The sequence below is a fragment of the Pocillopora damicornis genome, chromosome 3, assembly GCF_964200805.1.
Source record: "Pocillopora damicornis chromosome 3, jaPocDami1.2, whole genome shotgun sequence".
Lineage (NCBI taxonomy): Eukaryota > Metazoa > Cnidaria > Anthozoa > Scleractinia > Pocilloporidae > Pocillopora > Pocillopora damicornis.
Window position 1 is genome coordinate 794,970 of NC_142672.1, and position 25,031 is coordinate 820,000.

Here is a 25,031-nt window from a genome sequence, read left to right on the forward strand (position 1 = left end):
AGGTCTCATCTTCAAAATTCTTAATTTATCTCGCAAAGTATTGTCTTACAATCGTATCTATTCAAATTTGATAATTAGAAAGTTCAAGATAGCAGACTTAATGGAGCCGTAACGACAACATCAAGCGGAAATGAGCGCAGTTGAGTTCAGAAATTTGTATTTAAAGACGACTTCAAACTTGCCAGAGTCTAAAATCGCCATAGGACTGTTCAAACCTTACAACATAAGTAGTACTATACCATTCCTCTTCACTTGCACCATGTGCTCCATGAGGTTCCTGTTTATAACCCTCCTTCTTGTGACTGTCCTAACAACTCAATGTGAGGCGTTTACGGCTGGTTCAGGAGGCTATAACGGCAAAAGATCTAAAGTACGAAAGCAGGTATATTGTAGAATCGAACACAGTTGCTTGGTCAAACTTAAGTTTAAAAACCAAATCCGATAACATCACGTAACATATTTCCTTAGTCGAATTATAATCTTGAGTTTATCAAACGAAATTTCTGCCGAGGTGGTCGCAACTCTTACCGAACCTTATATTACTGGTGATAATAGCGCCATCTTTCTTGAAAATGCTTCCGTAATAATTATTTTACACAGGAAAAGCTAGACATAACATCAGATCAGGCTTTGGAAAAAGTTTCTAGCATTCATCAAAAGTAAATGTATAACACTCCAGGCTGTTTCAACAATTGTAGAGTGTACAGTGATATGATTTTGCTACCTAATTCACTACAAAATGTATCTTAAACCAAATTCAATTTTATTATCCTCGATTCAGGAAGTTGGCCTTTCTACTCAGGTTTTACAATATGTTTTATCACGATATTTTGTCTGGCAGAGTTTGTGGTAAGCGGGTGTTACGCCCAAATATTAAAAATTAACTCATGAATTCGTGGCTCGATTAAAAATAGCTTTGTACGCCTTGCTTTCCTATGTATAGTCCCGGAAAAACGATGATACGTTAATTAAATATCAACCTTTCGTGCATTAGGAAATACGATAGGAATCTGTGATGAAGATAAGTAGAGTAATGAGAGAACAAAGTGTCCCTTTGGATTTGCATCCCAACAAAATAAAAAGATACTGGATTTACTTTTAAGCTTAGTTGTGACTCACTACTCTCTCTTTATGATCCACTTCAGACTACGGGGTGAAAAAGAGATATTGTACAAAAGCATCAAGTACGATTTAGGACATCCATACCTTAAAAATGACATAAGTGGCAAAATACAAAAGATTATCGTAAAAAAAATCTTGACAGGAAAATTAAAAAAAAAAAACTAAGAAAGTTGCAAACGGCTCTCCGGAACTATATGTGCATGGTATAAAACGTTTCAACAACGACAACAACAACACAAGTTTATTATGTCCTACGCTTAGCTATTCAGTTGTGACATTACACAATGAAATGAGACACCAGCTAATTTTCAGGTATTCTATATAACTCAAAATTAAATTCAAAGTAAAAACTATAACATATGTATGAACATTCTAAGATTTAAGAAAGTAGATGTTTTTTTAGAATTTAGTTTTCTTCACTGATGTAAATTTTTGAAGCTAAATTCGGTTTGAACTGTTTATTTTTAAGAGCTATGAGCTCATGGATATGGTGCTATAGAATTCCTTTATTCATCATTTAAGAATATTCTCATTGGTTATGACTTTAAACCAGCATTTTCTTTTTTGTGATCTGTCCAACAGAGTGATCAAAGCCTTGAAGCAATTTGTTCAGCTGCAAGAACTCACTGCCCAGAGTCCAAGAGGTCTTTGGAAGAAGAGAACTATGCAGCAAGGGGAAGATTCCTGTCTTAAATAGTTACGTGTTCACAATGTTGATAACTATCAAACGAGCTGCGTAGGGGACATTAGGAACACAATATTAAGCTGAATATCGTGATATTCTTCTTTGGAGTTGCTGGCATTTTATGTTAGCATAAATTAAACGAATGCTATCCGATGAAACTGCCAATAAAATAAATTAACAAATGTTACAAAGAAAAAACCCCGCGTTTACGAGTTTGTGGCTTCGTTTTATGGATAAATGAATAAAGGGGGTAAGTTTCTAAGAAACTGTGTTGCTACGTCGATGGGGAATCAAACCTTCGCTTTGACGAAGGGCCAACGCTCGAAACTTCAGCTTTAAAACTTGCCATACGTTGGCCAATTTGCATTATCAACCCAATTGACTAAACCAAATTATCTCATTTATGGATAACATTATTTCTAGCAGATATGGTTATAATTAACATCCGAATGATCGCCTTAGAGTAAAAACGTGCAAATAAAACATTGCAGATTAATGGGACTCCTGGCTTGAGTTTGGCAAATCAAGCACTGACCTCATATGCAAAAGAATCGGGGCCTCTTGGGTTTTAGAAAAATGGGATCCTTATGTATGTGTACAATGACAAACAATCAGTTACCGGTCGTCAAAATTGATAAATCTACGATTTTTTCAACATTTTAATGAAATAGTGCGCATCTGCTCTCGATGCGGGGTGTTACCCAGAAAAGGCGGGTGGCGGATTGCTTGGTGGAAAAAAATATAGCGCCAAGCGCTTTTTTACGCAATCTTGATTGTCCAGTGCTGAGGAGAGACATCTCAGGGAAGCATGTCACAATAGCTGTTTTTCCCTGTAATTGAGAAACCCTGTATGTAAGAACCAGAGCTGCCTAAAGAGACGCAGCTTATAAAGAAAATGATATTGTTTTGTTCTTGAAAATCTCAGGCTTGTAAATATAGTTTCCTTGTGACATTTCTTCAAACCATTAAGCTCAGACGGAAAATCCAAAATTCACGGAGGGTGGCATTGGATTTTCAGTTTTGCGGTTTCAGCTTTTTTTGTTTAAATCGGTTTTTCGTTTTAGCGCCATAAAACCGCGGTTTCCGGTTTTTCAGTTTTTTTAGCATTTGGTTTTGAGTTATTGTCAAAAATACTAACGGGTTTTTCGATTTGTTATCCAATGTGGTTTTTGGTTTTTACTATTCGGGTTCCAGCTTCTCTTCGATCGATCTAAGTGGCAGTTATGCACCCCCAGTTATCTCGATTAGCCGCGTAAACGCAAATGTTATTGAGAGGAAGGTGTGACAAACCAAAGCCACCAAAATAACTTCGAATAGTTGAAATATCTTAGGGATCCGTCGGTGGTTAGGCGTCTCGAATAGCGCCTGAGACTTTTTAACCTTATAACGTGTAGCACTTACGTCGATCGGTTAGCAAACTATGGCTTCCAATGTGCCTCAAGCGCTGGCGACGGAAGAAGCTCAAGGACCTCAAGAGGCAATTATGGATTGTGTAGCGTTTTTTTACGAGGAGGAGAAAGGCGGAACTTCATGCGGTTTTTGGTTTTGATCAATTTTTTTTTCTCTTTTGCGGTTTTGCGGTTTTAGATGATTTTTCCGGCTACGGTTTTGCGGTTTCTAAGAGGACCCCAGTGCCCCCCTCTTCACGAGTTGATCTCACTGTTTGTTACGGACCTCAGTTTAATTCTTTCTGGCTGCATTAAGAAACTGAGAAGGAAGCCTTTCAGCTAGATCTTGCATACTTAAAAACAGAAGATTTTGCTGATCCAAGTGACATGCTGGACAAATTTCATCGTGGAACCTAATAATGACGTAACGCACCATACTCAATCATTAGGTCAAATGACTAAAATCACAATAAAAACTTCCTATTAACGATTTCAGCGATCTTCTTCCTTCACATTGGAATTATGGAAATCTTGTTAAACAAACGTAAAAAAAGTAAATATTTCTGAGAAAGAAGACAAAACAAAGACCGTCGCATTTCAAACTTTTTATCTCGCATCTCTACGAAGACATAACACATTAGTTTGCTAAGGGAGTTTTAAGTCTAACCGAAGCGTTCTAAAGTTTCTATCTGTGTCTGGTGACTGTTAGGGTCCATCTTAGTCTAAATAATCTTCTGGTATGCTGAAAGGGAAATTATAACCTCCAAACGCTCTTAAACTAGAGACAGAGCAGCTTAATCAGACACAGCTGGGTCTCTTTTCCCAAGCCCTGGTTTTTTGAATATGGACGGTGGAATGTCTGCACCAGACATTGTTTCTCGTTTTCCTTCCCAGGAATTCAACCTAGTGATGGCCAGTGGAGTGTCTGCACCAGACATAGTTTCTCGTTTTCCTTTCCAGGAATTCGTCCTAAAGATGGACGGTGGAATGTCTGCACCTGACATTTTTCCTCGTTTTCCTTTCCAGGAATTCATCCTAGAGATGGACTGTGGAATTTCTGCATCGGAAAAAGTTTTTCTTTTTCCAAATTCCGAGATTTGAACGCCAGACTGCGGATTTACTGCATCATTTCCTTTTTTCTGTTCTCCCGAATACACAATTTGTTGCCACACCAGTGTTATTTGTAACAGAATAAGCAGCAGAGCCATGCTAAAAGATCAAGGAAAAAACCTCTGGTTTGATTTGCTTTCATAAGGAGACAATATATATATATATATATATATATATATATATATATATATTATATGTATATGTATATATAAATTTCTAGAAGTGTATGCTTTACTGCGTTAAACGAACATGACCCATGTATGAATGCTATATTTTACCGACATGTATGATTCGTTTTACTTAATTCTGTGCAAAAATGGATATGTTGAAGGTTTAAAGTTATCAAATTTTTACGACCAAGGCGTCGTAAATAGGCCGAATATGGATGAAACCAAAAAGGAAAGCAAATTTAGACTGACTGGATCTTATATTTCAGGTCCCGAATCTTAAAGGTGTAAGGAAATACATACTAGCGAAAACTTTGATGCACCAAAATGTATCTAAGCGTCTATACTGGAGTGTTACCTCGTACATCGAAAAGAAGTGTCACTGACGTATGACAAATGACCTACCTTATCAATCAAGCCGCAATGTTGCCTTTTAGATAAGAAAGATCTGCTCCGAGCCACGGTTACTACTGTCCTAAAAGCCTAACTTCAGAGAATTCCCTTTATAAGAATCCTTGTCCTGATCAAATTTATATATGGTCTAGATCGTATTTCGTCGTCTTAGCGAAAGTTAAATGAGATAAGATTATTACGTAGTTGCTTTTGTACAGGAAATCTCTTGAGTTTTAAATTCATGTTTTAATTATGGGCTGTACAGACTTGAAGATGCCGAAAGGGAAATTGATACGATAAACAGAAAGAATTTCTTGCGTTATAGAAAGCTCATGTCGAACTTAACAAAGCAAAGGAAGTGCATTTCATTTCTTAGTATCTCATGTAAAAAGCTAATTTGGCATAAAGTACAAACTTGGCAAAGAGGTCTGTCTGCGACCATATTCTCACAGCAAACCGAGGAAGTTTAGAATTAAATGGAATTATATAGCTTCATAATTTTGTGTTTCCTATGCCCTGATTTCTTCACTCCAAGTAAAGGAAATAATTACCGGGAACATATCATTATTCCTTCCTTCCTTCCTAGATTATTTGCCCCACTGCGCGTGGACTCATCTATTCCTTATTATCATTTTTATTAAAACTTTTGCCATGATGAATCATATTACACTTTGGATGAAAAGTCGTGATCAGGCAACAAAAAAATCGGCTTACCATTAAGAGCGCAAGTGGAATGGTGCCGACAAGACCTTAGGTCTTCTTTGTTCCTCTACATGGGAGCGAGGAAGTTTTCTACATTTGTGGAGCCGGTTTGTCAAAAACCCAATTTCAAAGTTTCATATTTCTGTTCGGTAATTAATTGGACTCATTTTTTCTGAGCTTAACTTTGCTCTTCCTGTTTTTGTTCCCTTACCTAAAGAATGACTTGCAAGCTGGATGTATCATACTTCTCAAAAAAACTATTTCAATATGTTGTCTGATGCTATGTCTTTCGCGTAAATCTTACAGAAAAATGTTTTCTGGGGTTAAAAAAATTCATCGTAACACTTACAATGTACACAATAAATTGCGTGAATATCATTACCGTCACGTATCAATTATTCTATGAAATTGAACAAAATATTGATTCCTGCATGAGCGTTATCCCTGTACTAAGAGGGTCCTTAAGCATAGTTGAGTGGAATAGCTGCTGAAATTTTTAGTCAGCTAATAACATGCACTGATACATACGTATCTATCTCCGAGTTTTTCAGCAGTACCATCGACATTTTACAGTTTTCTTTGTCCAACGATCGAAATTTTGTCCCTGACATCAATTACTATGTAATCATATTTGGAAAATCTTCGCGGTTTACTGCAATACTTATTATTTGTGGATGATAGTTGTGCCGAGGAAACTGTCAGCTATCGGCTTTCAGTGAAAATATATAATTTCGTTTCGACTTTAAACAATTAGGAAATGATTACAAATAAAGAAAGGGTGCAGACTAATTGGGGATTTCCTTAAATTTTTTAACAAAACAGGCATGTTTCATTCGTGATTATGAGACAACTGCAAGTGCAATCTGAAGCATCTAGAGTGAGAACTATCGAATGAACGTTAAAGTCGGTAAAAATTGAAACAATACAACTGCTCTTTTAAATAATGAAAAAAAAGTGATTTTCTGAGATTCAATGTTGAATCGATTTTCTTGTACGATCTCGTGCACCCACGCTATGAAAAGTTGAAATCTACCCTAAAGTTCCTTTTTCAGCCGCAGACCAGCAAATTAATTAATCGTACGCCTCCAAAATGACTGCTAGGAATAATCACGTGCACGCATTTCATATCAGACCTATTCCGGCTTCTATGAACTTTGAAATTTCTACTGTGGGAAAACATATTAAAATCATACGTTGTTATGAACTAGATTATGTTCTCTTTTTATTGTCATTTAGGGTGTCCGTTGTCATCAGTAGCGGTATGTAGCAAGTGGAACAGAGAAAAATGTAAGTAGTTCTGATATGTCTCGGCTTTGAATGTTGTTCTCCGGAAAAGTTTTGCATTCACGAAGAAGGCAAATCGACCAGTCATATGCCGGACTTAAAACAAAACCAGCCTCGGACCTAAAATGCTAAATGAGGAGTTTTTTTCGATTAAACTTTGCTCGAAGTGTAATTTTATAATCAGAGATTTGCGTCTGCGGAATTGTACTTTAACGTATATGGTTTATAATCTACGTTCTCAGTCTGTCTTTATTTTATGCGCCGTCATGGGTGCTTGCTTCATTCAACTGTTCTGTTTAGTTCAGTCCCATTCTGTACTTCTTCCTCGATCTAAGGTGGCTCTACGCAAGTTTAAATTTTCTTTGGGTCATAACAGCTTGTTGGGATAAAATTTTCACGCGCCGTAAGATTAGGAATGGTACCATATGAATAAGTTATCGTTATTAATAATGGTATTAGGAACGAGTGGAGTCCAATTCAGTCAGTAATCATACATGTGTTTATGGTGATTATTTCATTCAAATCAGTTCAGAGGCAAGACAAATGTTCTCATTTTGTTCTTGAAATTTCCAGGTAAAATACACAACAGCTTTGCCCCTGATTGTCTGTTCGCTTATAACAGCTCAACTCGGAATTCCACGCACTCTGTTCAGATTTCAACGAGAGTAGCTCACAGCCACGCTGAAGTGAAAATTATCCATCAAGAGTCTTTTCCCATGTTCCCACTGGGAAGAAGTTTGCGAACGCCACTGAAATATTGTCGCGACATGCGATCTCTAGTCTAACGCGGGCTCAACTGAATGCGCGAATGCCCACCTTTCAGGTGAAGTTGAGGTAGGGTTTCAAGATTTTCCACATTTCTCAGCGTAGACAAATTATTTTATTCGATATGTAGACGAAATTTTCGACAGAATGCATTGCATGCAGCTTAATACGTTTTCGTACAGCGAATTTGCGTGGTTTAAAAAAATTGCCAATACTGGTGAGTTTATTAGGTCCCACTTTATTTCTTTATAATATTGCAAATATTTTTAATAATTCTGCAAATAAAACTCTTGCCTTTCTATTCGGAGGCTATTCATATTGCTTAAGCTAGTTTGAGCTTGAATTAATTCACTTTTCTGCATAACTAATGTTTCAAAGCCTTTGTTATTAGATCATTATGGTTTATATCAACTTGCATCAGAGCGTCAAATAGGAGAAAGAACGTCGCTTCTTGCGCGTGCGCACTTGGCTGTCGCCTCCATTCTGCAGGATAGTTTCAGCATCAGTCTCTCTCTTACGACCCTCTTTTTCAATCTGGTAATATCTGCTGGGATGGCGCTGAGAGTGAAAATAATACAGATAATTGAAAATTAACGAGAAATGTCCGGCATTCGAACATGACGATAAAACAGTTTCAGGGTGAGTCACGTGAGTCAGGAAAAAGGTAAATTCCATAACGAAAGGTAAAACTTTGGTGTTATCTAGAAAGCGGGAGGTTTTAGATAAATGGAAGATGGCACCAGTTTTCTAGCTGAAACAAAACAGAATAGCTCTTAATATTTGACTGACAAAAAATGGCTAATGCAGGTTTAATGGCTAATGCAGTGACTCAAACAGATAAATACTCCGTGCTCCATGATTGGTCGAAGACAATGATCTGTCACAGCACTCTTATAATTCTTTGCGGGACTTCAAACTGAAATGGGGATGTCTTTCAAAAAAGTACACTCAAAAGTACACGAGATATTTACATACTGTAAATAGTCAAGAAAACAAGGCTGAGTCGGCGGCCAGAAACTCGCTTTAAAATAAGAACAAATGGATTATAACAATCAGGCACCACAAACTATTTTAGCAAAAATAAAAAAAATTTGAGGGGATACTTATGCTTTAATGAGTACGCCGTTATCGTTTAGAATGTTCAACACATTGGTTAACCAATACTTTAGCTCAAGCAAATTTTAAGGCCGATCGTTGATTGCATTAAGTTATGTCAAGTTAATGTTTGAACTACAATTGTTCATAATTCATTTTTTACCTTTATCTGACGATCATCAGGGCCACTTACATCGCCCTTGGGCTTTGTCATGTAAGGTGAAAAACCATCCACTGCTCGGAAAAAGCAAGTTACCAGAATCAAACCTTCCAGGGCCAGAATTATTGTGTTCATCTTGGCTTGGTAGTGGAAGTCGCTCTAAGCAAGAGGAAAAATTGATCCTCCCTTTTCATGCCACGTCGTTTGATGAGCATTGTAGCGCATTTTTATAAGAATGTTCTCTAACTGTTATTCATTGCTGTCACTGTGAAGAGAGAAAGTTTGACTTATGTTGTCAAAACTTGGATTAAAAGGCTGTAAGTAACGTCCTTAGAGCTAACAATAGATTTGAATTTCTTGAAGAAACTAAAAACAGGTGCAGAAAAAAAAGAAGAAAAAAAAGGTATTGACAGAAAAAGGAAACAAAGGTGAAAATGAAAATCTTGGGAGCGCTCAGATCCAACGCCATACTTACCATCCTGAAGTTCCGCTACCAGCAATATAACTTAAAACACATCATCTAGTAAACAAAAGAGTCTGTTTTCAGACTTTCAACGAAGGAATTACTGGACTAACGTTCTATTATTTGCATTGATTTAGAGGACAAACGGATGTACAGAAGGACGGACGGTTAGGTCGGACATGTAGTCTAATAGATGGACGGAAAGACAGACAAGAAACAGCCAGACAGACAAAATATTGAATTCGAAGTAAAGGGCAGAAACAAATTTCTGTGAACGTTAATGATAGGATCTAAGTAACGACTTTTTGCGTCTTTGACAGTTTTAGCGTTACAGCGGAAAATTGCTTTTAATTGAAATACTAGCTTTAAAACTAAGTTAATAATATTAATACTTATGATATTGTATTTATTTCCACTATTTATTTACTTTTCACTTCAAGGCTTTAGACTCTTTACTGGCGTTTCAAGTCGCCTCCGAGTCGTGTCAGCATCTCAGTTTACATTTAAGATTCATCCATAAATTCGATCGAGAAGATGGGGTAAAATGGATTTGGAAAATTTTTCAGGTTTAATGAACAGAAATGATAACTACCAGTTGAAAATTTTGAATTTCTTTTTTGATCACGCACTGAATTTCGTGTAGCTGTCTCCAGTCGTGACAAGAAAGACATCTGTGGTCTGTGCTAAGGAAATGGAAACATTGGCAAAATTAGTCGATAACGAAATCCACAAAGGCGTTGTAGATAAGATTTCGTTTCCTCGACTTGTTCAATATTACTTCCCCGTCAAATGGCGCTTAATTAACGCCCAATTGCATTTTGACCTATTTTCCGCAACTAATACATCGTTAATTGCAAAGCCAACGATTTTTTTAATTTTCCCGAGAGGTTGGAAAACTCAACTCGAAAAAATTCTCATTGACTGTATTTAGTACTCACACATGATTCCTATCTGAACTTCCAAATGCCATTCGGAGAATGTCGTCAAAGGCGTTATTCCTGCATTAAATGTATTTATGTACACGTTATATATAATTGTAAACTTGTTTCTTTGTTGTAGTACGATTTAAAACAAACTTAAATTTTATATCATGACGAATAAGCACACAAGAACTTCACTTAGCTTTAGTGAAAGGTAATATTGATATTTAACATACAATGCACATTATGTATATATTTCAGATTGAGCGCGGGGTTAGTTCTATATTTAGAATCTTGCACTAGTGGTAAATCTTTTTTCGGCTCAAAACTTATTTTTGTTTCGCGTTTTAGGCAGGTGATCATCGCTTAGTCTTATCCATTCCTAGATGGTTGAGCATGTTTAACTAAAAGAGATAGACTTGCCGAAGAAGCCATGCAGGCTGGCGAATTTGAAAATATTTTGAGATTCAACTTTAACCTCAAACCAAATTTTCCATCAACGCTTGTGAATTTAGCAGCTGTGGAATGACATATGAAGTGTCTTGCGTTGCACGCAGAGCGGTGGCGTTGTCAGGATTCTTTCCGAAAACGGAAGATCCCACAGTAAGTTTGGCACGGGTCGGATGTTTTGTCACATTCAAAAGGTTTTTGATAGCAGATGAAATATTATAGATCGCGAATACTATTACCAGAACGGATGTAACGAAGAAGGCACCAAGATGTATAGGCTAGTGCAATAGAACCATTTAGTTAGAAATAACACAGAGTGAAGACGAGGAACTGCTGGAAATTACTGAAGGTTGTCGATTGCCGAATTTTGATTTGTTTGCGCAAGATTCTCTAATACGTAATGAAGTTAGAAGACATAAACTGCTGGACCGATCAAATCTCCAGTTCCAAACATACGACTGACTCTAACCAACATATATTTCTCCAGTATGGTTTGAGTCTTTGTCACTCAACTGTCATTAATGAATTAGGTTTTGAAACCAATATAAAATTATTCTTGCTTTGTGCTTATAAGCAGTTGTATGGAGTTGAAACCCAAGCTAAAAGTTACAAACTAAAGTTGTTTGGTTATCGGGGGCCAACGAGGTTCAAAGTATTGAGTTATCATGAATATTCTTGCCCGTAATAAAAAAGTAAATGAGAGGTTCTTTTGGGACGTGACGTCGCTTCCTTTTTAGTACTGAGTCGCGTTTTCCAATTTAATACTGTGTTTCATACATAATCCATTGCTAAGAACTCAACGAATGCTTATGAAGTCCTGTACGTTTCATTTGCACCGATAGTAAAATAAGATCTACCCTCGAATGATACTTGTGATTTAGTTTCTGAAATATAAGGATAACGAAAGGATGGCCTTGGAATAGGAAAATAAAGAATCTTTCATCAACTCTCAAGGGCGTCAAAAGTTTCATTAGCTGCTTCACAAATTAAAAGCTGTTATATTTTTCGGTCCTTTCGTACACGTTTATCAAACAAGGAAAAATGAAATTTTATCAATCGGAAACATTGAAACGTTATCTTGATTTCATATCAAGCCAGTAATTAAACTTTTTTTGGATGTGCCTTTACGCGGAATTACTCAAATTCTTGCCAGTTTAAATTTTTTATCCTGGTTGTTGATATATCAGAGATTCGAAGAATAAGCTCTGGATATGTAGATTTTAAATGATGTATTTTATTCTACCGATAATTTTCCCACTTATGATACCTGATCGTCAGAAGCTACACGTATTCTATGTTGCATTTTCTGACAATGAAATAAACAATTTTCGTGCAGTTTGGAAACTTAATTGACCAGTAGATATCTATGTTGCAGCGGCCTGATAACATTAATTAACTAATAACGAGCTTGATGGAAGTGAAAACAATCGATGGCAATCTCATATTTCATCATTAGATCCTCTACTTCGTTTTATCTCTGATTTTTGTCTAAAAATTAATCATCCAACCATGACTCAGTTCAAAAGTTTAGGGCATCTCCGTTACTAGACAGAGAAAAAGGAAAAATTACAGTGAAAAAAAGATAAAACAAAGAGGTCAAGACAATACTAAACACACTATATCAAGGCAAAGCTCTTCGGTTGTAATGAAAGAAGTTCTCTCAAGTTTTTGATTGTCTTTTGTTCAGCTTTTTTGGGTTTTTTTTTGGTAGAAAGGAAATCAGGATCATCGGTGGTGTCTTCTGTACAAGCTTGTTTCAGTTTTATTTTAGTTTGCTAAAAGTATTTTAGTTTCTTTGTTAACTTAAGGCGTAAAAATGTGTTAGTTGCCCTAAATAACGTAACAACTTTATTAAAAACGGCGGTTTCAGATCTTTTTCTTTTGACTTTCTAAACATAATTTATGCGGATGCTGATATCGTCTCTCTGATAAAAGCCGAAAAAATTATATCAGTCAACGTGCTTCATTCAGGTCATTCAAACTGTTGTTAGCTTTGAGATTAATGATCAAATGAAAAGAGCGGTCTGATCTTATCAAGACAAAGAATCATATAATAGGAGTTGGGTAGTAACAGCAAAAGGAAGAAGTCTGTCTTTTAACTCTGAGCCGCCTGAAACGCTGAAATTACAGTTCCGGCAACTGGAGCAAGAAAGAAACACTACACCTGAATTCAAGACAGGTAATAGCTTCTTGAATATAAAAAATATATGTAATCGACTTCCTCTGAGATTTTGGAAGCCATCTTGTGAAGAAATTTTCAGGTGCAAAACGTTTTCCTTAAAAAGTATCCTGTGGATGACAGGGAAATTGCAAAATTTAACTCAGAAAATTGTGGCAAAGGTACGATTTTCAAATGTTGCTAGAAAAATTATTTTTTTGGTGACTAAAATTTGCCATTTATAATTTTTTGAGAGCATTCAAGTCAGTTGACAGATGAGCTACCCCTAAAGAAGAAAAACAAAACTTATTTTTCTTAAACCCTTAAAGATAAGTCAAAATTGTTGTTTTGAAAATCCTAAATTCTCTGTTAAAGGGTTTACAACGTGATTTTATTTATTTGAAGATCTAAATACTCTAAGCGAAAATTGTGTGTAAAAAAACTTTCATTAATTAATAGCCGCGATTTTCTTTTTGGTTTACTAGAATGTATCTCCTAATTATTCTGTTGCAAATATCTCTGTTATGGCTGAGTGCGTACTCTGAGGAGGAGAAAAGAGGTGATGACGCCGCTTTCTTTGATGCAGCCGTACCACCAAATGTCTTTAGAAATACTGGGTATGCTGGAAATAAGGCTGGAAAAAGAGAAGTTGAATTTGATGCAGCTGTACCACCAAACGTCTTTAGAAATACTGGGTTTGCTGGAAATAAAGCCGGAAAAAGAGAAGTTGAATTTGATGCAGCCATACCACCAAACGTCTTTAGAAATACTGGGTTTCCTGGAAATAAAGCCGAAAAAAGAGAAGTTGAATTTGATGCAGCCATACCACCAAACGTCTTTAGAAATACTGGGTTTGCTGGAAATAAAGCCGGAAAAAGAGAGGTTAAATTTGATGCAGCCATACCACCAAACGTCTTTAGAAATACTGGGTTTGCTGGAAATAAGGCTGGAAAAAGAGAAGTTGAATTTGATGTAGTCGTACCACCAAACGTCTTTAGAAATACTGGGTTTGCTGGAAATAAGGCCGGAAAAAGAGAAGTTGAATTTGATGCAGCCGTACCACCAAACGTTTTTAGAAATACTGGGTTTGCTGGAAATAAGGCTGGAAAAAGAGAAGTTGAATTTGATGTAGCCGTACCACCAAACGTCTTTAGAAATACTGGGTTTGCTGGAGATAAGGCCGGAAAAAGAGAAGTTGAATTTGATGCAGCCGTACCACCAAGCGTCTTTAGAAATACTGGGTTTGCTAGAAATAAGGCTGGAAAAAGAGAAGTTGAATTTGATGCAGCCGTACCACCAAACGTCTTTAGAAATACTGGGTTTGCTGGAAATAAGGCCGGAAAAAGAGAAGTTGAATTTGATGCAGCCATACCACCAAACGTCTTTAGAAATACTGGGTTTGCTGGAAATAAGGCCGGAAAAAGAGAAGTTGAATTTGATGCAGCCGTACCACCAAACGTTTTTAGAAATACTGGGTTTGCTGGAAATAAGGCTGGAAAAAGAGAAGTTGAATTTGATGTAGCCATACCACCAAACGTCTTTAGAAATACTGGGTTTGCTGGAGATAAGGCCGGAAAAAGAGAAGTTGAATTTGATGCAGCCATACCACCAAACGTCTTTAGAAATACTGGGTTTGCTGGAAATAAAGCCGGAAAAAGAGAAGTTGAATTTGATGCAGCCATACCACCAAACGTCTTTAGAAATACTGGGTTTGCTAGAAATAAGGCTGGAAAAAGAGAAGTTGAATTTGATGCAGCCGTACCACCAAACGTCTTTTGAAATACTGGGTTTGCTGGAAATAAGGCCGGAAAAAGAGAAGTTGAGTTTGATGCAGCCGTACCACCAAATGTCTTTTGAAATACTGGATTTGCTGGAAATAACGCCGGAAAAAGAGAAGTTGAATTTGATGCAGTCGTACCACCAAACGTCTTTAGAAATACTGGGTTTGCTGGAAATAAGGCCGGAAAAAGAGAAGTTGAATTTGATGCAGCCGTACCACCAAACGTCTGTAGAAATACTGGGTTTGCTGGAAATAAGGCTGGAAAAAGAGAAGTTGAATTTGATGTAGCCGTACCACCAAGCGTCTTTAGAAATACTGGGTTTGCTGGAGATAAGGCCGGAAAAAGAGAAGTGGAATTTGATGCAGCCGTACCACCAAACGTCTTTAGAAATACTGGGTTTGCTGGAAATAAGGCTGGAAAAAGAGAAGTTGAATTAGATGTAGCCGTACCACCAAACGTCTTTAGAAATACTGGGTTTGCTGGAGATAAGGCCGGAAAAAGAGAAGTTGAATTTGATGCAGCCGTACCACCAAACGTCTTTAGAAATACTGGGTTTGCTGGAAATAAGGCCGGAAAAAGAGAAGTGGAATTTGATGCAGCCGTACCACCAAACGTCTTTAGAAATACTGGGTTTGCTGGAAATAAGGCTGGAAAAAGAGAAGTTGAATTAGATGTAGCCGTACCACCAAACGTCTTTAGAAATACTGGGTTTGCTGGAAATAAGGCTGGAAAAAAAGAAGTTGAATTTGATGCAGCCGTACCACCAAACGTCTTTAGAAATACTGGGTTTACTGGAAATAAAGCCGGAAAAAGAGATGTTGAATTTGATGCAGCCATACCACCAAACGTCTTTAGAAATACTGGGTTTGCTGGAAATAAGGCTGGAAAAAGAGAAGTTGAATTTGATGCAGCCGTACCACCAAACGTCTTTAGAAATACTGGGTATGCTGGAAATAAGGCCGGAAAAAGAGAAGTTGAATTTGATGCAGCCATACCACCAAACGTCTTTAGAAATACTGGGTTTGCTGGAAATAAGGCCGGAAAAAGAGAAGTTGAATTTGATGCAGCCGTACCACCAAACGTGTTTAGAAATACTGGGTTTGCTGGAAATAAGGCTGGAAAAAGAGAAGTTGAATTTGATGTAGCCGTACCACCAAACGTCTTTAGAAATACTGGGTTTGCTGGAAATAAGGCTGGAAAAAGAGAAGTTGAATTTGATGTAGCCGTACCACCAAACGTCTTAAGAAATACTGGGTTTGCTGGAAATAAGGCTGGAAAAAGAGAAGTTGAATTTGATTCAGCCATACCACCAAACGTCTTTAGAAATACTGGGTATGCTGGAAATAAGGCTGGAAAAAGAGAAGTTGAATTTGATTCAGCCATACCACCAAACGTCTTTAGAAATACTGGGTATGCTGGAAATAAGGCTGGAAAAAGAGAAGTTGAATTTGATGCAGCCATACCACCAAACGTCTTTAGAAATACTGGGTATGCTGGAAATAATGCCTGAAAAAGAGAAGTTGAATTTGATGCAGCCATACCACCAAACGTCTATAGAAATACTGGGTTTGCGGGGAAAAAGGCTGGAAAAAGAGAACTGAGTTGAGATTGATGCCGTCATTCCATTGTCCATCCTAAGAAATTCCAGATTTGGATACAACTGTGGAAGAATGTTATTTGAGTTTAAGGAAGTTGTTTAATAAAACTGAGGGAACTCGATAAACTGGAATTAATTTTAATAATTTGTGAATTGCCAATAGTTTAATCATGACATTATTTAATTTCGGAATTTATAGCGGAGATTTGTGTTCAAAAATAAACAAAGTTTCAACCTATGAGATAACATTGAATAAAGACGGACTGAAAAATATATTGAACGCTATGACATATACTGAACACCAGCGGCAAGAGAACTTTTTTTATTTGCCCGCAATTTCAAGGCTCCGCGTACTTTTATTCATATTAATTGAGGGCGGCAAACCGATAAAGATTACAGGAATACTGAACTGAGGGGGGGGGGGAGGTGGAGGGGTCCTTTGGTGCCCTCAACTCCCCTCTTTGTAAGCCTTTTTTGTCACATTAAGTAAAACACAGCGTGGAGGCGACATGAAAATCTGGTGAGTACCCTCTGTATGACACAGTGTGACCCTCACTCCTTTTGAAAAATCCTGGTTACTCCCCTGTCCTCGTCTAGGGAAGTCAATAGACTTAAAGGTAAGATTGTTTCGTTCGTGGATATAGCCTACAGGCAACAAAATGCCATCGACCGGCCAAGGGAAACGAGAAGAAAATGGCTGCTTGATTGGCCAGGAAATTTTATGTCATTACCAACGATAGGATTAGACATTTTGAATGGTTTCAAAAGTTGCTTTTTGGTTTTTACAATAGCGAAGTTTTTCCACAGCAAAAAAATAGAAACAACGAAATTTTGAGTATAATTAGGAAAAAAATTGGGCGACGCTAGTAGCAAAGTTTGATACTTTTCCCAACTTTATCGATCATGGTGCAAGGGTTGTGCGGTCTTCAACACCTTTTTCGGCTGAAGACACGGTTTGGAAAGGCTCTACAATCAAGTGAAGGACGGGTAAGCTCGGAATCAGATCATAGTAAAGAAATCCGTGCTTGGTATTTTTATTGATTCTGTCTTAATGTACAATGAAATAGTTTTGCAAATCTGACAAAGTTTTCACATTGTGTATGTTACATGAGCTATATGGTTAGCCGCTGGACATCAGCTCTCCTTAAAAGGCGCATGGGCTTCAGAGTCTTCCTTCAACTCGTGCTTGCAATGCTGTACAAGTGCGCTGCATAAGACTCTCTTTTCTTTGATCGCCTGGAATAGAAAACATTCTAATAAGAAAGGCTTCTGATTTGTAAGTAAATATTTTTTCAGGGGGAAATTCTTTCAATTGAAAATTCCATAATAATACAAGGATAAAGATTGCATTCATGTCAGATATTTTAATGTCATGATTTTTTCCCAGCGTTTTCTCTTAATCTATCTAAAAGCTATCACATCATTTTCTGTATTTTTTTTCTGTCATATTTGTCATTTACCCCGTGGTGGATCAAACAAGTTAGACTCGTAACATGTTTCATCATGGTGTTCAACAATGAAAAACTCAGCCACCAAAAGGTCGAAAAAGTTTATTTTCTGAAAATGATCCCATCCTCGTACGAAAAGAATTCAAAGTGATTCTTCAGTATTGCATTGCACAACCTGTACTGTGCTTAAAAATCACATTATTAGGCGAATGAGCGTCCGCACATTCCGAAAACACTATAATGTTTTTCAATCATCGAACCAGGTGAAGAGATGCAGTGGTCTCCAGCTACTGAACGAGCACAATGACTTACTAGAAATAACAATAAAATTCATCGAACGGTAAAAAAAGATATATCTAAAAGCATGCACGAAAGCCCGTTACTCGAGGATGCAAATTATGACCTTGAAAGGAACGACTCCAGAAACGTTTGAGTCGATGTTATTTAAAAGTACGTAATTTTTCCTCAAATCATGTATCAAATTTTTTCAAACGCATGAGACTGTCTACCTATCAAGTTTTTTTCAAGAGTTACTTTAAAAACCCTTGATTCTAGCCACCGCAAAATGAGCTGTTGATCGATGAAATGACGCGCGTGGTTAGTGCCAGTACGGTCACGAATGGGATGGGTTTTGCCCCTTATATCTCTTAAATAAGCACGGTGATCAATTTTTTTCTGTACTTTTCGTAAAAGGCATTGGTAGTGAAAATATAAGGAAATTAAAAAACAAATTTTTCGATAAGTTTTTCTTCTGAGGAATCATCTTAAAAGATACAAAGATGGCAAAGCCCGAGAAAATGTCTGTTTGAAAATGAACTTCCACTTTTTCAAAATAAATCCCGATGAGCACATTGTTTTTATTTTCGCGTCTTAACGAGCAAGATTTTCTCTTCAGCATGACATGCAAATGAAGCTTTAGATTCGAAATGAAAACCCTAACAGTTTGCATTCGGCGCGGTTCTTGATCTCAGACTACACATTACTGAAGTAGTGATGTCTCGTTGCCCATTTGCTTATGAGGGCTAAGATATGCACAAAGGCTTTTAAAGTGGCACGTACAGATGTATTGTTCTCTGCTCAATAAACGTTGTGTATCGCTACATTAAAATTGCCGTTGCCGTCGTGGTTATCCTGTCAAAGTACGGATGATTCTTATACAGGAACAAAAAAAAGTCGGTATGCTCTGTCCTAGTCAGTAATGCTACTTGGCCTTCGAGAAACAGACCCTACGTGAGTTGCCTGTAACTGTAAGCTTAACCTTTAACCCACCAATATCTCAGTAATAAGGACCCTTCCTCTCTATATCTACCATAAATTTCCTCATAGAGTAATTGGAGTTTTACCAGGATTACAACCCTTAACAGATAGGCAGTGTTATTCCTGTTCCCTTTTTACTGGGTGATGCTTGAATGCCGCAAAGAGCGTAATAGTTGATCCGTCGTTGGAGTGAAAGGGTCAGATCGTTTAAGGTCAAATGAGTGTTTAACAATAAGTTTTCTGGGCACCACGGCAGAAAATAGTTGGCCAGTGTCCCTTTATGATAAAAACAGGAATAAATTGATACGTTGTTAATCGCGTCAGCGATGTAATCAAAGCAATATTTTGTCATGACGGCCGAAAGAAAAGAGTCACCTCATAAGATTTTCCGTTTGAAAATGTAGTACAATGTAATTCATTACTTTCGGTTTTAAAGTACCGTCAGGCTGGAGTCTTTTTCCTCAGTGTGAAGGGTTTTTTTCCCATTTTAAGCCCAACATATATTCATGGTAAAATGCTCAGAATATGAGGTAATCCTCCAAAAATTGAAATTCGATTCATTTTCCAATATTTTGACATATATTTAAAAATGATTTTTTTTTCATCGGTTCAGTTGATTTTTTTCATAAAAAATGAAAAAACCAACCAAGTAATAATTTGGTTTACTCAAATTTTGATTTAAAAGCATAATAGTCTTCAATAATGATTTGGACGAAATGAATGACTTTCTTTTCGAAATCAAAACATTTTTGTAACATTTTTCAGGGTCGGTATCAATTTTATGATGACGAAAATCTTGCTACACTCTAATAAATACGTTTTGAAGAAATCCTTTTGTATTTCAACGTTTATGCCGCTCGTCACTGCCTCGCAACACTATCTGCTCTCAGTCTGTTCCACCGAGGTGTGAAAGTAGCTTTTTCGGTTTTTTTTAATTAAAACGACTTACATGGGTGTAAATTTTTAGGAAACTTCTATTGAAAAACAACACTACATTTAAGAACTCTGTTGGTTTCTAGCTGTGTTTTGACTGCGACAAAATTTAGGCCTCTGTGCTTGGAAAATTGGATGAGGCTGAGAATATTAAATTGAGGTAGCTGTTTTTGTAAAAGAAACATCACCTCTTGTTTCACTGTTTTCTAATGTTGCCTTGTTGTATTTAAAATCTTTGAAAATTGAATAATTTAAGATCTCTATAATTTATTTCCTCCTCCCTAGCCAAAATAAAAAACAGATTTTCAGAATTCAGCTTAGAAAACCTTCCTTAAAAATGGTAACTCGGTAATGATCTAGTGTTCAATTCAAATAAATAAAACAAGGATAAGGTTTTCCAAACCTCTAAAGCCCTTTTCCAAGTCGAGCCTCCGGCAGAAATTCCATGGGATGTAGGAAGGTTAGCCACAGAAATAACGATTGAAACAACAAGGAAAAGTGCCAAGGTTTTCTGCATGACTTCTTCTCTGTAGGTGCTACGGTCACTTTGACAATCGGCTTCGAATCTTTATTGATTATCGTGGTACAGTTCTGTTTTTGAATCGAAGCTGCCTTTTTATTGCCAACCCAAACAAAAGATGTGTGAAATATACGGCAAAAAAACATGCGTTCACTGTTAATTTTCCGAAATGGTGAATGACTGAGAAATTCAACATTAAACTGACGTTTTCCGATATCGGAAAACGTGCGGCAAATTCATTGTTCACCCTCAGTAAAACTCGGGAAAAACACGAAGTTCATCGCAAGTTATCCAGCACCAGGAAAATACCAATGAATAGCCTGTTCACCTGAACGTTTTTCTATAGTTTTCCCGTGCGCGCGAACAAGGCATTTTCCAAGCGTTTTCCCACAGAATAACTAACGGTGAATGCCATGAAAACATGATGTTTGTCGATTGTTTTCCTGCTCCACGAAAACGCTATTGTATAGCTTGTTTTCCTGAACATTTTACTCAAGTTTTCCCGAGCGTGCGATCGCTGCATTTTCCGAGCGTTTTCCTCGCAGAATTACCAATGGTAAATGCCATGAAAACATGATGTTTGTCGATTGTTTTCCTGCTCCACGAAAACGCTAGTGTCTAGTTTGTTTTCCTGAACGTTATTCTATAATTTTCCCAAGCGCGCGAACGTTGCATTTGTCGAGCGTTTTCCTGCAGAATTGCAAACGGTAAATGCCAAAAAAACAAGAAAATCGTCGATTGTTTTCCTACTCCACGAAAACGCCACTGATAGCTTGTTTTCCAGAACGTTTTTCTATAGTTTTCCCGAGCGCGCGATTGCTGCATTTTCCAAGCGTATTCCCAGATAATTACTAATAGCATGAAAACATGATCTTTGTCGATTTTTTTCCTGCTCCATGGAAACGCTAATGTATGGCTTGTTCAACCGAAAGTTTTTCTCTACTTTTCCCGAGTACGCGAACGGTACTGTTCTCACAGAATTACTAACGACCGTGATTAAGAAATGAAGATGTGCTGTTCGTCTCTTGTTTCCCTGCTCTACGGAAACACTTGTGAACAGCTTGCATTGTTTTCCTGTAGCTTTTTGTAGTTTAATTAAGCTTATTGAGTCATTTGAGTGGATTGGATCATTTCAGGCAGTTGGGTCACTTGCACTGATTGGGTCATTTTCGCTGATGGCAACATGTTAGGTTCTGCTGTTTCAGAAAGTAAATGTTATTTAAAATTATTGGGTCATCTGAAACAGTTAGGTCACTGAAACCAATTTGGTCCTTTGAGGCAATTCTGTCATTTGGGCCAGTTGGATCGTTTGAGGCAGTTGGCTTTAATTGGCTGATTGGGTCATTAGAGGCAGTTGAGTCACTAGAACTGGTTGAGTCATTTGAGGCATTTCAGTCATCTGAACCAGTTGGTTCATTTAAGGCAGTTGGCTATTATTGACTGATCGGGTCATTTAAGGCAATTCAATCATTTGAGCTGGTTGGGTAGTTTAAGGCAATTCAGTCATTTGAGCTGCTTGGGTCATTTGAGGCAATTTAGTTATTTGAGCTGGTTGAATCATTTGAGGCAATTCAGACATTTGAGCTGGTTGGGTCACTTGAGGCAATTCAGTCATTTGAGCCAGTTGGGTCATTTGAGGTAATTGTGGTATTTGAGCTGGTTGGATCATCTGGGGCAATTCAGTCATTTGAGCTGCTTGGATCATTTCAGGCAATTCGGCCATTTTAGCTGGTTGAGTCATTTGAGGCAATTCAGTCATTTGAGCTGCTTGGGTCATTTTAGGCAATTTTGTCATTTGAGCTGGTTGAGTCACTTGAGGCGATTCAGTCATTTGAGCCAATTGGGTCATTTGAGGCAGTTGTGGCATTTGAGCTAGTTGGATCATTTGAGGCAATTTGGTCATTTGAGCTGGCTGGATCATTTGAGGCAATTCAGACATTTGAGCTGGTTGAGTCATTTGAGGCAATTCAGTCATTTGAGCTGGTTGGGTCATTTAAGGCAATTCATTCACTGGAGCTGGTTGGATCATTTGAGGCAATTGTGGCATTTGAGCTGGTTGGATCATTTGGGGCAATTCAGTCATTTGAGCTGCCTGGATCATTTGAGGCAATTCAGTCACTTTAGCTGGTTAAGTCATTTGAGGCAATTCAGTCATTTGAGCTGCTTGGGTCATTTAAGGCAATTTAGTCATTTGAGCTGGTTGAGTCACTTGAGACGATTCAGTCATTAGAGCCAATTGGGTCATTTGAGGCAATTGTGGCATTTGAGCTAGTTGGGTCATTTGAGGCAATTCAGTCATTTGAGCTGGCTGGATCATTTGAGGCAATTCAGTAATTTGAGCTGGTTGGGTTATTTGAGGCAATTCAGTCACTGGAGCTGGTTGGATCATTTGAGACAAATGTGGCATTTGAGCTGGTTGGGTCATTTGGGGCAATTCAGTCATTTAAGCTGGTTGAATCATTTGAGGCAATTCAGTCATTTGAGCCGCTTGGATTATTTGAGGTAATTCAGTCATTTTAGCTGGTTGAGTCATTTGAGGCAATTCAGTCATTTGAGCCAGTTGGGTCATTTCAGGCAACTGAGGTATTTGAGGCAGCTGGATCATTTAAGGCAATTCAGTCATTTGAGCAGCTTGGGTCATTTGAGGCAATTTAGTCATTTGTGCTGGTTAAGTCTTTTGAGGCAATTCAGACATTTGGGCTGGTTGGGTCATTTGAGGCAATTCAGGCATTTGAGTCAGTTGGGTCATTTAAGGTAATTGTAGCATTTGGGCTGGTTGGATCATATGAGGCAATTCAGTCATTTGAGCTGGTCGAGTTATTTTTAGGCAATTCAGTCATTTGAGCCAGTTGGGTCATTTGAGGCAATTCAGTCATTTGAGCTAGTTGGGTCATTTGAGGCAATTCAGTCATTTGAGCTGCTTGGGTCATTTGAGGCAATTCAGTCACTGGAGCTGGTTGGATCATTTGAGGCAATTGTGGCATTTGAGCTGGTTGGATCATTTGGGGCAATTCAGTCATTTGAGCTGCTTGGATAAATTGAGGCAATTCAGTCATTTTAGCTGGTTAAGTCATTTGAGGCAATTCAGTCATTTGAGCTGCTTGGGTCATTTAAGGCAATTTAGTCATTTGAGCTGGTTGAGTCACTTGAGGCGATTCAGTCATTTGAGCCAATTGGGTCATTTGAGGCAATTGTGGCATTTGAGCTAGTTGGATCATTTGAGGCAATTTGGTCATTTGAGCTGGCTGGATCATTTGAGGCAATTCAGTAATTTGAGCTGGTTGGGTCATTTGAGGCAATTCAGTCACTGGAGCTGGTTGGATCATTTGAGACAATTGTGGCATTTGAGCTGGTTGGGTTATTTGGGGCAATTCAGTCATTTAAGCTGGTCGAGTTATTTGAGGCAATTCAGTCATTTGAGCCAGTTGGGTCATTTGAGGCAATTCAGTCATTTGAGCTGGTTGGGTCATTTGAGGCAATTCAGTCATTTGAGCTGCTTGGGTCATTCGAGGCAATTCAGTCATTTGAGCTGCTTGGGTCATTTGAGGCAATTTAGTCATTTGAACTGGTTGAGTCATTTGAGGTAATTCAGACATTTGAGCTGGTTGGATCATTTGAGGCAATTGTGGCATTTGAGCTGGTTTGATCATTTAAGGCAATTCAGTCATTTGAGCTGGTTGAGTCATTTGAGGCAATTCAGCCATTTGAGCCAGTTGGGTCATTTGAGGCAATTCAGTCATTTGAGCTGGTTGGATCATTTGAGGCAATTCAGTCATTTGGGCCAGTTGGGTCACTTGAGGCAATTCGGTCATTTGAGCTGGTTGGACCATTTGAGGCAATTTAGTCATTTGAACTGGTTGAGTCATTTGAGGTAATTCAGACATTTGAGCTGGTTGGATCATTTGAGGCAATTGTGGCATTTGAGCTGGTTGGATCATTTAAGGCAATTCAGTCATTTGAGCTGGTTGAGTCATTTGAGGCAATTCAGTCATTTGAGCCAGTTGGGTCATTTGAGGCAATTCAGTCATTTGAGCTGGTTGGATCGTTTGAGTCAATTCAGTCATTTGAGCCAGTTGGGTCATTTGAGCTGGTTGGATCATTTGAGGCAATTCAGTCATTTGAGCCAGTTGGGTCATTTGAGGCTGCTGGGTCATTTGAGGCAATTCAATCATTTGAGCTGGTTGGGTCATTTGAGGCAATTCAGTCATTTGAGCCAGTTGGGTCATTTGAGGCAATTGTGACATTTTAGCTGGTTGGATCATTTGAGGCAATTCAATCATTTGAGCTGGTTGGGTCATTTGAGGCAATTCAGTTATTTGAGCCAGTTGGGTCATTTGAGGCAATTCATTGGAGCTGTTTGGATCATTTGAGGCAATTCAGACATTTGAGCTGGTTGGGTCATTTGAGGCAATTGAGGTATTTGAGGCGGCTGGATCATTTGAGGCAATTTAGTCATTTGAGCTGCTTGGGTCATTTGAGGCAATTCAGTCATATGAGCTGCTTTGGTCATATGAGGCATTAGACTGAATTGTTTGACAAGTGTATTTGATTAATGAGTTGGAAATACACAGAAATTTTGAGTTTGAGTTAAAAAATTCTAGTTTTAGTTGGAAATTTGGAGTCTGAGTTAGAA

The 25,031-nt window shown here is 37.8% G+C and overlaps 3 protein-coding genes, 3 long non-coding RNA genes and 1 pseudogene across 8 annotated transcripts in view; 3 read left to right on the forward strand and 4 right to left on the reverse strand.

Moving 5' to 3' along the window:
* The first annotated feature begins 115 nt into the window (after positions 1-115).
* On the forward strand, positions 116-2,005 carry LOC113674054 (uncharacterized). 2 transcript variants are annotated; one of them, XM_027190528.2, is made up of 2 exons: positions 116-382; positions 1,705-2,005. In XM_027190528.2, exons 1-2 carry the CDS (start codon positions 131-133, stop codon positions 1,813-1,815), a joined length of 363 nt encoding a protein of 120 aa, XP_027046329.2. In that variant the 5' UTR covers positions 116-130; the 3' UTR covers positions 1,816-2,005. The 2 variants fall into 2 exon arrangements, with proteins under 2 accessions (XP_027046329.2, XP_027046330.2); XM_027190529.2 differs by having other exon boundaries at positions 116-370.
* Positions 2,006-3,785: 1,780 nt separating this feature from the next.
* LOC113673994 (uncharacterized) lies at positions 3,786-5,079 on the reverse strand. Its single transcript, XM_089198943.1, has 2 exons — positions 4,878-5,079; positions 3,786-4,404 (listed from the first exon to the last, which is right to left on the reverse strand). Exon 2 carries the CDS (start codon positions 4,401-4,403, stop codon positions 3,990-3,992), a length of 414 nt encoding a protein of 137 aa, XP_089055069.1. The 5' UTR covers position 4,404; positions 4,878-5,079; the 3' UTR covers positions 3,786-3,989.
* Positions 5,080-6,733: 1,654 nt separating this feature from the next.
* Positions 6,734-7,942, forward strand: LOC149047741 (uncharacterized). Its single transcript, XR_016184783.1, has 2 exons — positions 6,734-6,854; positions 7,425-7,942. It is a non-coding gene; the product is annotated as an uncharacterized LOC149047741 (long non-coding RNA).
* Positions 7,835-9,073, reverse strand: LOC113674040 (uncharacterized). The gene is made up of 2 exons (XR_016184782.1): positions 8,875-9,073; positions 7,835-8,174 (listed from the first exon to the last, which is right to left on the reverse strand). It is a non-coding gene; the product is annotated as an uncharacterized LOC113674040 (long non-coding RNA).
* A 3,150-nt stretch (positions 9,074-12,223) lies between these two features.
* On the forward strand, positions 12,224-16,513 carry LOC113674041 (uncharacterized; annotated as a pseudogene). The gene is made up of 2 exons (XR_003446485.2): positions 12,224-12,883; positions 13,348-16,513. The product of XR_003446485.2 is annotated as an uncharacterized LOC113674041 (transcript).
* A 745-nt stretch (positions 16,514-17,258) lies between these two features.
* LOC113674000 (uncharacterized) lies at positions 17,259-20,472 on the reverse strand. The gene is made up of 2 exons (XR_003446482.2): positions 20,282-20,472; positions 17,259-17,476 (listed from the first exon to the last, which is right to left on the reverse strand). It is a non-coding gene; the product is annotated as an uncharacterized LOC113674000 (long non-coding RNA).
* A 4,450-nt stretch (positions 20,473-24,922) lies between these two features.
* The window catches only part of LOC149047742 (uncharacterized), a 2,914-nt gene continuing 2,805 nt past the window's right edge, over positions 24,923-25,031 (reverse strand). The window contains exon 1 of the mRNA XM_089199777.1: positions 24,923-25,031. This exon is cut by the window's right edge and continues 2,805 nt beyond it. The gene's annotated coding sequence lies outside the window, so the exon portion shown is untranslated.